Here is a 12,773-nt window from a genome sequence, read left to right on the forward strand (position 1 = left end):
AGAAACATGATTTCCAAAAATACAAAATCATTAAACATATAATCTTAGAAAGATTCTGTCTTAAATAAACAAATATAAAAAGATATACTCGTTGAAAATTAAATTTAAGACAACAACTATAAAAGCACCTTCTTGTATCACATCAATCGCAACTTTGCCCTAAGATTTCCAATTAAGGACTATTCTTCTCTTAACTTGGCCTCTAAAGAGAAAAATTCATACTCATCTTTTGGATTGACATAAAACTACCATGGTTGAAGATCAATTTCCTATTGGAATGCGTGTTCTGGTTGTTGAAGATGACTTAATATGTCTCAAGAATTTGGAGAGACTTCTCCAAGAGTGTCAATACAATGGTATGTTTTATTTTTATTAGGGTTTAAAAAAATGTTGTATTGTATCTTTTATAATTATATTAATATTATATTTGTTTCTTGTAGTAACCATTGCTCAGAGTGGAATAACTGCGTTGAACATGTTGAGCGAAAACAAAAACAATTTTGACATGTTAATGACTAATGTTCAAATCCCAGACATTGATGGATTCATGCTGCTCGAGCTTGTTGGAATGCACCTACCTGTAATATGTAAGTATTCTTTAGCTTTATCGATTTTATCGGTTCATGGTATAACAAATTATAAAGTGTTTGATTTGAAATGTGTTTGATTTCAGTGTTTTCTTCGAATGATGATCCAAGGATGGTGATGAGAGGAGTTTTACATGGTGCTTGTGATTATCTTGTGAAACCTATTAGAATGGAAAAACTACAGCTCATTTGGCAACATGTAATCAGAAAAAGTATGAACATCAAAAGAAGCCAAATTGCAACAATGATAGCAAATTCAAATCAAAATGAAAATTATCAATCGAAAAAAAGGAAGGATGATAGAGCGAATGATGATGCAGCGGCTCAGAAGAAGAAGCCTCGAGTTGTTTGGTCAAATGACTTACACCACAAGTTTGTTGATGCTGAATCAATTAGGCATTGATAGTAAGTTCTTTATATTCACCGCGTTTAATTTATCTATTGTTGCTTACCTCTTTGTTCCAATAAAATTTATCTGTGTTATTTTGTTCGCAGAAGCTGTGCCAAGAAAGATTCTTCATATAATGAATGTTGAAAATCTTACAAACCAGAATGTGGCCAGCCATCTCCAGGTATTGTTCTCATCTCTTATGATTCATATCAATGTTGCCGAATAGTACTACTAGAAGAATTTAAACTAACCAATATTTTTTTCAATATGCAGAAATATAGACTCTACTTGAAAAGAATTAGCAGTGTGGAAAACCAACAAACTAATATGGTGACAGCCATTGGTAGAAGTTCAGATACATCCTATTCAAGAATAAGTTCTCTTAGTGAAGTTGGAGATTATTTGCATGCTTTGAATGGCTCTACAGAGATTAATAGGCATAAAAATCCATTGATGATGGAATCAAAGAAGCTAGTTGAAACAAACTCTAATCTTCAAATAAGCTATGCAGTTCCTATGAGTGTTGTTGAATCTGGAGGAAACTTAGATTACAATTATTGGGATTCATTAATAACTAATGCTATATACAAATAGAAAGTTGGATATAAAGAAGTACTGGATATACAATACAAGTAAATGTATTAAAAGTTTATGTTTGGTTTGAAAAAACAATTTATATTTATGTTATTTGTTCATTTTTTTCACTATTTTTTTTTCAAAGATATAAATATAAAAAAAAATTGTTTTCACTTTTTCTAGTATAAATATTTAAATAAGGAAGCAAAATATAAATATAAGAAAATACATTCCATTAGAGGTTACAATCACAATATTTATTTATCTGAGTAGAAAATGATAGAATAAAAAAGAGGAATATTATTTTTACACTAAACAATACACTTACAACCTATGTATACGGTTTTAACTTTTTAAAATGATTATTACTAATATTTTCTTTTTTTCTGACTTAAAGAACCAATGCAAATGCTGTACACTATACGATGTATATGTAAATTGTTTGATTGTACAAATAGCAATCCTCAATAAAAAAATAAAATGTCTAAAAAGAATTTTGTTTATTTGTGGTGTCTCATTTCAATTGAATTGACTTGAAATGAAAATGTTAGCGTTTTTCTCATTTCATCGCATTATGATTCATTTTATATTTTTAAATATATTTGACAAAATAAACTTATACATGTGTATAGGCAATTTTTTTTTTAAAGATAATTGCATCGAAAACTTTTATAATTAATGTTAGTTCCAAGGAAAACAACATAATAATAAGAATATAGTGCAATAAAAATAATAAATAAAAAAATAGAGATTTTATATATATTAAAAACTATGATGTTTTATAACTAGGGGTGGAAATAGACCGGGCCAAGTTAGGCTTTGTCAAGCTTAAGCCTGACTTGTCAAAAAAACCGAAGATTAAGTCTGGTCTGTAGTCTGACGTAGACTTATTTTTTAGGTTTGAGCCTGATCTTTTCGAAGGCCTGGTTAGCCTGTTAGCCTACATGAAGAACCAAGTTACAAACATGAGCCAAACCTACCAAATCTGTGATTATAGACCATATAACTTGAAAATCTACCTCTAATCAGAAGATTACACAAGCTTTTGAGATATTGTCCAAGTGTCTTGGCTATGGTCCATTTATTCATTCCATTTCAAGCATAAGGCCATGATTTCCATTCTTGTAAAGTGACTTTAATCACCAACAACTCTTATACTGAGCCACTAACTTGTTTGCTATGCACCAAAAGCAACACAAATCCAACAAGCAACACCCTAACCTACAGAGGAGTCTCCCTAAGTCATGTTTAAAGCTTGCCAAGTATCATGGGAACCATAACTTTTTCATTTATTCACCAAGAAGCAAAGTTGCACAACTTGAGTTTGAAGCAACCATTTGATCTGATTTCCCCCCACAAACCACGAATCTTGCCTATAAATAGGAGGTCTTGCTTCTTAATTCAAATACACCGAAAATCTATTTTTTACTACCTCATTTGAAAGCTCCAAAATTCCAACTTGCACAAACTTGTGAATTTTGATTTCCATGCAACTTATGTGTCAAACAACCATCCAAACACCTTCCATACACTTCATAGAAACTATCCAAACCTTAACTTTGCATTTGTAACACCTTAAACACTATACTTAATTTTCAACTTTTCTTACATGCAAGAGGATTCAGGTAGAGCAACTCAAGCCATCGCAAAGTGTTCAAAACATTCAAACAACTTCACTAAGGTCCAAGGATGCTGTCCATATCATCCAATCACTTATGGAAGTCCATTAATCCATCTTTCGATTTCCACTTTAGAGGTAACCTTTCAAAACTTGAACTCCTTTATTCTTGTACCGTTTTGATTAAAACTCGACACCATCTTGGTTAGAATCATGTAAGGATCATTAACCCCATATTAGTTGTCAGTAATCATTTGTATATACCATTTAATTTGATTTTGAAAAATTAGGGTTCATACTATTTTCTAAGAAAATGTTAAGTTACAGTTTAAATAAATTTATGTGTGATACATTTATGAAATCATGATGAAATTTAGAATAACTTTCATGTTTACATCTCTAAAAATGGTTGAGTTTTGGTCAAGATACGAATTCGAGAAATTGGTGTTCCAAGGTTGAAGATGAAGTCCAAACTGAACTTAGAACATGTTTTTAAATATATATTTATCCGCGTGTTTGGTTTTTAGTTGTAACGCGCTGGTCGAGTTGTAAGTGTTTTAATTGGTAGCTATTGCGCCCTTCTTGAGAGTTGTGGAGAAGAGGCGGCATTAATGGCTCCCCAAACGATGTGGTAGTTAAGCATGGCTTTGATATTCTCAATATGGTTCGTCCGGGTCGGTGTTGGAGCGGTATAGCGGCAAGCAACAAAAGATTTGGAAGTATTTATCTGGGAAATTATCGTGTCCACAGAGATTAGTGCTACCGAACTGCCGTTTGACGGATTCTTAGTTCTTGAGTTTGGGTTAAATGGGTTTTAAGCAGTAATCACAGAAATTTAACTTATGAACATAAAAAGAATTCATTCTTGATAGAGAATAGCTTATCTGGTTTGAATCTAAACTACTCCTCACAAACTTAGATTTATCACTCCGCCGTACTTAATCTACAATACTCGTCAGAATCACCACATATCCCTCACATCAATGTCCATTTCTGCAACACCGACGGAAATTCAACTATATTGCTCTTTCGACGATGTCTCAACCGATCGAACAACACAGAGACATTAAACTCATATATTATGTGGATGTTAACCCTAATCCTATGTCTAGAATCAAAAGCTAACAGATATCCCCCTAATCAAGATTTGTGATATCTATTTCTACAACAACACAAATCCAAAACATTTAAGCAAAAAGATCAAGGAAACACCGATTAAGATTTGTAAAGCAAACTTTATACAACTAGTAGAAAGAGTAACAAACATCCATGGGTTTAGACTATTTACATACAAACTCACCAAAAGAGAAATACAAATAGAAGAGAAGAAGAGGAATCAAACATTTCTTGGTTTGTCAACACCAATCGATGAGAAATTCAACCTCCGATCATCCGATTACAAGCTCTAATGGTGTTTCCAAGCTAAATCTACACAAAAATGACCTAGGATGAGTTGGGGTTCAAAATACCCAAAACATAACCTAAAAAATCTGATTTTCGCCTATTTATGCAATTTTGAGACCTTTCCAGCGCGCGTCGCATGCAGGAGCGCGCATCGCGCCCAACTCGCTGACTTGAAAAAACAGCTTTTAGTAAAAATGGCGTAACTTGAGAACCGTAACTCCGATTTGCGCCCGGTTCGAAGCGTTGGAAAACTTATTCAATTTCCGATATAACAATGAATAAATTGAAGTCAAATTGATGATTTTTATCATCCTCATTTTGAGCCTTAAACATCGAATGAATTGATTCCGTCGCTCAAAATCGCGCGTTTGAAGCCGTGTCTTCGACACTTTATTGCTCATACTCCAAATACGCAAGAATACCTACAAAAAGAGTAGAAAACTATCAAAAAATATAAAAGTGTATGAAAATATATCTATTCACAAAGTATACGTATTTATGCACAAAACGGAGTATTATTCAAACGGTATTAACAAAAAATATCGATAAGTGCAACAAAACATATATACAAAATAACTACATTTTGGCACTTAACAACTCTCCCCAACTTGAATTTGTTTGTCCTCAAACAAGGCCAAACACTCAAAGAATCAAATGTAAAAATCCAAAGAATCAAGAATCAACAAGATTTGAAAAACGAAACAATTGTACGGTTCAAACAAAAACGTACGAACAAAGTAAATACTTACCACAATCCTACAACGACAACATGAAAACGAAACGAATCCTAAGTACAAAAATCATAGAAAACAATCTAAAACAAAACAAGCTCAATCACGAATCACGCCTAGCAAAAACTCATTGGTAGATGAAAAACACCGAAAGGTGAAGACTTTGAACACTCATCCAACAATCTTGCAAACAAAAGACAAAATTATGTGTTCATCTAAAAATAGTATTAAAAATGCAACAGCACGAATCACAAGGGCTTTCACGGTTGTAATGTGGCTCGGTTAACAAACATGTGATAAGTCCTAAAGCTAATCGAAACAAAAACTTGCCTAAACCTAAGGGAGTAATTACTTCCACAAAGTTCCAAACAATACAATTTCAATCCAACTTTCTTCTTCATCACAAGTTTCACACCAAACACAAAACTTATTAGCACACTCTTATTCATACTCTTTTTGTTATTTTCTTTTTCAAACTTTTTCTCTTTTTTTCTTTTTCTTTTCTTTCTTTTTCACATTTTTTTTCTTTTTCTTTCCACAATCTCATACCAATCACAACATAAGCAAGCAAACATCCTCTCCCCAACTTGAATTCAACCATAACATAAAGTGAATACCCCCTACTTTCTAAGGCAAGGTAAAAATACAACTAAACATCATAGTTGAGGGTTCAAGAAAACAAAGAATCAACATCCATACACAAATGAAAACCAAACGCTCATAGACAAGCATTAAGTAAAAACAATATGGATATTGACCAAAGGCTCAAAGGAGGTACTAATGGTCACACACTCACAAGGTGAATTGATATTTGGCTATGGTAGTTGTGCTCAAAATCAAACAAGTGCCTTGATCACTTTCGTGCATTCACAAAATCAATACAAATGAAAGATTAAACATAATAATATCCAGTTAAAACAAGAAATGTCGGTCACTCGCATATGTATACAATGGAAAGCCACCTCACATTTATGGTAAAAAGAGAAAACTAATTGTGATTCAAGTCATGAGCAAGTTATGCAAAAAGAATAAGTAATATGAAATGTGTACTAATGAAAAGTCTCATAAACATGCTATGTTATAGAAAGCGATAAACGAGTACCTTGCGACGTACAAATTTGAACAATCATTACCGCACAACCGGCATGTTGAATCTATCACAATCGGAGAATTACCAAATGAGACTCCAAGCGATCGGGCCAAAATTTGAATCTAAACACAAACAAAAGAATTAAAAATAAAACTATAAAATACTATACTATAAAACTTTGGTGTAAGTGGGAAAAGGCTAGCCAAGTGAACCATTAAAAAGAATTCATTGGCCAAAAGTTACAAGGAGCGCAACGCGCCCTCTTAGCGCGCGACGCGCGCTACACCAGAAAAGCAAAAACCAGTCTAGAAGACTACACAACTGGTGTAGCCTCCACTTAACACCTACACATCTCATTTTACACAACTAACAGAATTTACAAAAGTCAAAACCGTTGGGGTGCCTCCCAACAAGCGCTTGTTTTACGTCGTAAGCTCGACGCCTTTATTGTGCTCGGGTAGTTGCTTCCTCCACGACACGCAAACACTTTTGCCCCAATGCGAACCTAAAGAAAGTATCCTAACCACACACGGAAAAACATTACGAAACAAGAGAATTTACAACAATATGTAAACAACACATATTAACAAACACGTAACGATAAGTAAAAACACAATTTTTACAAAAGTTTGGTGAAATTAACTAAACAAGTTGAAAAGTGAAGATTTGAAATTAAAGAACTATCCGAGTTCAATTTGTTTAGCCAACTTCACCTTGCTAAATAGCAAAAGAGGAACAAAATCAAACACACAAACATGTATAAGTATGAAAATATAAACATGTATCAATATACGATAATATACAAGTATGAGAATATGCACAAAATATACGATATTCACAAAACTGGAAAACAAAGAAACTATCGCAATGCGAATTCAATAAAAACACCAATCTCTGGCTACGACACCATTTTGTTAGAGCGGTATAGCGACAAGCAACAAAAGATTTGGAAGTATTTATCCGAGAAATTATCGTGTCCACAGAGATTAGTTCTACTGAACTGCCGTTCGACGGATTCTTAGTTCTTGAGTTTGGGTTAAATGGGTTTTAAGAAGTAAACACGGAAATTTAACTTATGAACATAAAAAGAATTCATTCTTGATAGAGAATAGCTTATCTTGTTTGAATCTAAACTACTACTCACAAACTTAGATTTATCACTCCGTCGTACTTAATCTACAATACTCGTCAGAATCACCACATATCCCTCACATCAATGTCCATTTCTGCAACACCGACGAAAATTCAACTATATTGCTCTTTCGACGATGTCTCAACCGATCGAACAACACAGAGACATTAAACTCAGATATTATGTGGATGTTAACCCCAATCCTATGTCTAAAATCAAAAGCTAACCGATATCCCCCTAATCAAGATTTGTGATGTCTATTTCTACAACAACACAAATCCAAAACATTTAAGCAAAAAGATCAAGAAAACACCGATTAAGATTTGTAAAGCAAACTTGATTCAACTAGTAGAAAGAGTAACAAACATCCATGGGTTTAGAGTATTTACATACAAACTCACCAAAAGAGAAATACAAATAGAAGAGAAGAAGAGGAACCAAACATTTCTTAGTTTGCCAACACCAATCGATGAGAAATTCAACCTCCGATCATCCGATTACAAGCTCTAATGGTGTTTCCAAGCTAAATCTACCCAAAAATGACCTAGGATGAGTTGGGGTTCAAAAATACCCAAAACATAACCTAAAAAAATCTGATTTTCGCCTATTTATGCAATTTTGAGACCTGTCCAGCGCGCGTCGCGCGCAGGAGCGCGTATCGCGCCTAACTCGCTGACTTGAAAAAGCAGCTTTTAGTAAAAATGACGTAACTTGAGAACCGTAACTCCGATTTGCGCCCGGTTCGAAGCATTGGAAAGCTTATTCAATTTCCTATCTAACAATGAATAAATTGCAGTCAAATTGATGATTTTTATCATCCTCATTTTGAGCCTTAACTGAAGGATAGAAAAACACTTAGAAAAGGGGGGTTTGAATAAGTGTAGCTTTAAAACTCTTAAGATAAAAACTATTTGCACAATGATTTTATCCTGGTTCATTGTTAACTAAACTACTCCAGTCCACTGTAACACCCCTTACTAACCCCGCGGCAATTTTAAAACAATTATTCAGAGTACATGAAATAAGGGTGCCACAATTCATAATAAACAAACATCATTCAGTCATGTCATGCATACACTGAGGTAATCATCATAAATTAAAACGTTTCATGTTCACACAGCGGAAATTTATCAAAAACAGACTAAGTTTAACATCTTCAAAACTTATCCTTCAAAACATCAAAACATAACTAGAGTCATAATCATAAGCTCTAAACAAAATCGCGCCCCCCAGTGTTACAACTATCAGAGCATGACACCTGACGCTACTAAGACCCTGACTCATGAGCTAATCCTCACCGAGTCGAACAGCCGCTATCCTCAATCTGAAAATGACAACATGTAAGGGTGAGTCTCATCATAATTAACAAATGTTATAAGGTTATAAAGTAATAACACATCACAGTTGTATCATTCACCCAATTGTTTCATAACAGACATTCCAAACAATCAAACAACAAGCAACACATCATCAACATTTACAACACTGGAATACATCCAATCATGTTATAAATTATGCATATGTATGAACTGACACTATGCATGTGGTACCAATCATCATCAAATGGGGTAACCCATGACCGATCCAACATCGTCCAAGATACGGCCCTGCCAGCACAGATTCCACACGATGGGAATCATGCCCTTCACTGATCCAACACACCCTTATGGATACAGTATCGTCAATGAATATGAATGAATGCAACATATATAACATACTTATACCATCATCATCATCAATCATCAGCATCATCATCATCATTCCAGTATGTTCATATATATTAACAACATTCAATCACAATTCCATCATCATCATATACACAACATACACGTATTTGCACCAATCATCATATTCAACAAGAATAGCATACATGTATTTTCATCACTCTAAAAACAACTCAATCATCATCATATAGATTATCCTACAAGGTTCGTCTAGCTCAAAACGACGCATCAAACGGACCAACGGTTAAAAAGTTATACATCTTTGAACTTTTAAAAACATCTCAAAAACACAAACAGCACGCGGCGCCATCACTAGTTCGCGGCGCGCACTGAGCGTCCCAAAATTCATTGGCTCTCTGCCAAGCTGTTCGCGGCGCAAACATCCACACGCGGCGCGAAACGAGAAAAAGTTACGCCTTCGCGGCGCGAACGCAGGTACGCGGCGCGACCTGAGCGTATCACAACTTCTTGGCATTCTGCCCACCTGTTCGCGGCGCCACCCTGTGCACGCGGCGCGAACCGGCAATTTCAGAAACCCCAACCTGCAGAAAACAGCATTCTATGCATTCCAAACACACACAAACCATACCAGTACGAACCTAGGGAAATAGAATGCACAAACAACACAAAATGCGTCGTATAATACACCAATTACACATCAATTGAGACCATAACAACGCAGACATCGTAGATTCAAACATAGAGATCAACCATCATACAATTGACTCAATCCCTAAACCTATCATATGACTCAATCGACCCGAATTCCACATCTATTCAGTATTATCAACCCCTAACCCGATAATAGATGATAATCAGACAAGTCCCCCCTTACCTTAGACAAATTCTTGATTCTTGGTCTCTCCCTCTACCGTTCTCCTTCACGTTCCTCGTTCCTCAGACTTCTGTTCTTTCACGTTCTTTCTTTCTTCCCAATTCCAATTATTTTATGAAAATAATAATAATATTAGTAAAGGGCCTTCCTATATCACACCCCCTCTTTTACTATTTCTCACATGGCCCAAATGCCACAAACCATTATTTATTTATTATTTTCACAAAATCCTTAATAATTCTAATTATTAATTCAATATTCTTGATTAAATTAATATTAAAATTATACGGGCGTTACAACTCTCCCCCACTAAAAGAGTTTTCGTCCTCGAAAACATACCTCAGGTAAAGAGCTCTGGATACGAATCCTTCATCTGGCTCTCTAGCTCCCAGGTAACATTTCCTTCAGCTGGTCCTCCCCAAGCTACTCTGACTAAAGCTATTTCCTTGCCCCGCAATTGCTTCAGTCTTCTATCTTCAATCCTCACAGGTAACGTTTCAACCGTTAAGTTGTCTTTCACCTGTACATCATCCACTTGGATCACGTGGGACGGATCCGAAATGTATTTCCTCAATTGAGACACATGAAATACATCATGCAAGTTGGCAAGCATTGGTGGTAACGCAATACGGTACGCCACTTCTCCCACTCTTTCTGAAATTTGGAATGGTCCAATAAAACGCGGAGTCAACTTCTTTGACTTCAAAGCTCGACCAATACCCGTCATAGGAGTAACCTTCATAAACACATGATCTCCCTCTTGAAACTCGAGTGTCTTCCTCCTCTTATCATAATAACTCTTTTGACGACTCTGAGAAGCTCTCATCTTCTCTTGAATCATCTTAATCTTCTCCGTAGTCTGTTGTACAATTTCTGGTCCAATCACAGCACTCTCACCAGCTTCGTACCAACACAATGGAGTTCTACACCTCCTACCATACAATGCCTCAAACGGAGCCATACCTATACTCGAATGATAGCTGTTGTTGTAGGTAAATTCAATCAAAGGCAGATAACTATCCCAAGCACCTCCTTTTTCTAATACACAAGCACGTAACAAATCTTCTAACGACTGAATCGTCCTCTCCGTCTGTCCATCAGTCTGCGGATGATAAGCAGAACTCAGTCTCAGCTTAGTACCCAAAGCCTTCTGCAAACCTTCCCAGAACTTAGACGTAAATCTCGGATCTCTGTCTGACACGATACTCGAAGGAATACCATGCAGACTAACTATCTTCTCAATATATAATTGAGCCAGCTTCTCCATCGGATATTCCATTCTTACCGGTATGAAATGTGCAGACTTTGTCAATCTGTCCACCACAACCCAGATAGCTTCACAATTCTTAACAGTTCTCGGCAAACCCGAAACAAAATCCATCGATATGCTATCCCACTTCCACTCAGGAATAAACATTGGTTGCATAAATCCAGATGGCTTCTGATGTTCAACCTTTGACTTCTGACAAGTCAAACAAGAATACACAAACTCAACAATTTCTTTCTTCATTCCAGGCCACCAAAATAGCTTTCTCAAGTCATGATACATCTTGGTAGCACCAGGATGAATACTTAATCCACTACGGTGTCCTTCTTCTAAAATATTTCTTCGGAGTTCAGCAACATCCGGAACACAAACTCTGTTTCCAAACCTCAGTATACCATTCTCGTCAACTCTGAATTCACCGCTCTTGCCTTGGTTAATCAAAGTCAACTTGTCGACTAATCCGACATCAGCCTTTTGGCCCTCTCTGATCTCTTCAAGAATACCACTGGTTAGTTTCAGCATACCCAACTTAACACTAGTAGGAGTACCTTCACATACCAAACTCAAGTCTCTGAATTGTTCAATTAAATCCAATTCCTTCACCATTAGCATAGACATATGCAAGGTCTTCCTACTTAAAGCATCAGCAACTACGTTTGCCTTACCCGGATGGTAATTCAAACTAAAATCATAGTCTTTAAGGAATTCCAACCACCTTCTCTGCCTCATATTCAGTTCCTTCTGGTCAAATAGGTATTTCAGACTCTTATGATCACTGAACACTTCAAATCTAGACCCATACAAATAATGTCGCCACAACTTCAAGACAAAAACCACTGCTGCCAACTCCAAATCATGAGTCGGGTAATTCCTTTCATGCACTTTGAGTTGTCTCGACGCGTACGCGACCACTTGTTGGTTCTGCATCAATACTCCACCTAAACCCATCAGTGAAGCATCACAATATACCGCAAATGATTCTGTCGGATTCGGCAAAATCAAAATAGGAGCACTAGTCAACCTCTTCTTCAGCTCTTGGAATCCTTCCTCGCATTTAACATCCCAAATAAAAGCCTGACCCTTTCTGGTTAATTTAGTTAACGGCAATGCTAACTTTGAGAATCCTTCAATGAACTTCCTGTAGTAACCTGCAAGGCCAAGAAAACTACGAATCTCTGACACTGACTTCGGAGCTTCCCACTGAGACACAGCTTCTATCTTTGTAGGATCAACAACAATACCATTCTTAGAAATCACATGTCCAAGAAAACTAACCTCTTCTAACCAAAATTCACACTTCGACAGTTTGGCAAAAAGTTGCTTCCCTCTCAACAGCTCTAACACAGTTCTGAGATGTTCTGCATGTTCTTCCTTACTCTTAGAATATATTAGGATATCATCTATAAACACCACCACGA

General features: G+C 35.9%; 1 protein-coding gene across 1 annotated transcript; it reads left to right on the forward strand.

Moving 5' to 3' along the window:
* Positions 1–250: 250 nt before the first annotated feature.
* Positions 251–1,572, forward strand: LOC131658062 (two-component response regulator ORR24-like). Its single transcript, XM_058927397.1, has 5 exons — positions 251–356; positions 441–587; positions 674–799; positions 1,083–1,159; positions 1,252–1,572. Exons 1-5 carry the CDS (start codon positions 251–253, stop codon positions 1,570–1,572), a joined length of 777 nt encoding a protein of 258 aa, XP_058783380.1.
* The last annotated feature ends 11,201 nt before the right edge of the window (positions 1,573–12,773 follow it).

This window comes from Vicia villosa, linkage group LG3, assembly GCF_029867415.1.
Source record: "Vicia villosa cultivar HV-30 ecotype Madison, WI linkage group LG3, Vvil1.0, whole genome shotgun sequence".
In the NCBI taxonomy this organism is placed as follows: domain Eukaryota; kingdom Viridiplantae; phylum Streptophyta; class Magnoliopsida; order Fabales; family Fabaceae; genus Vicia; species Vicia villosa.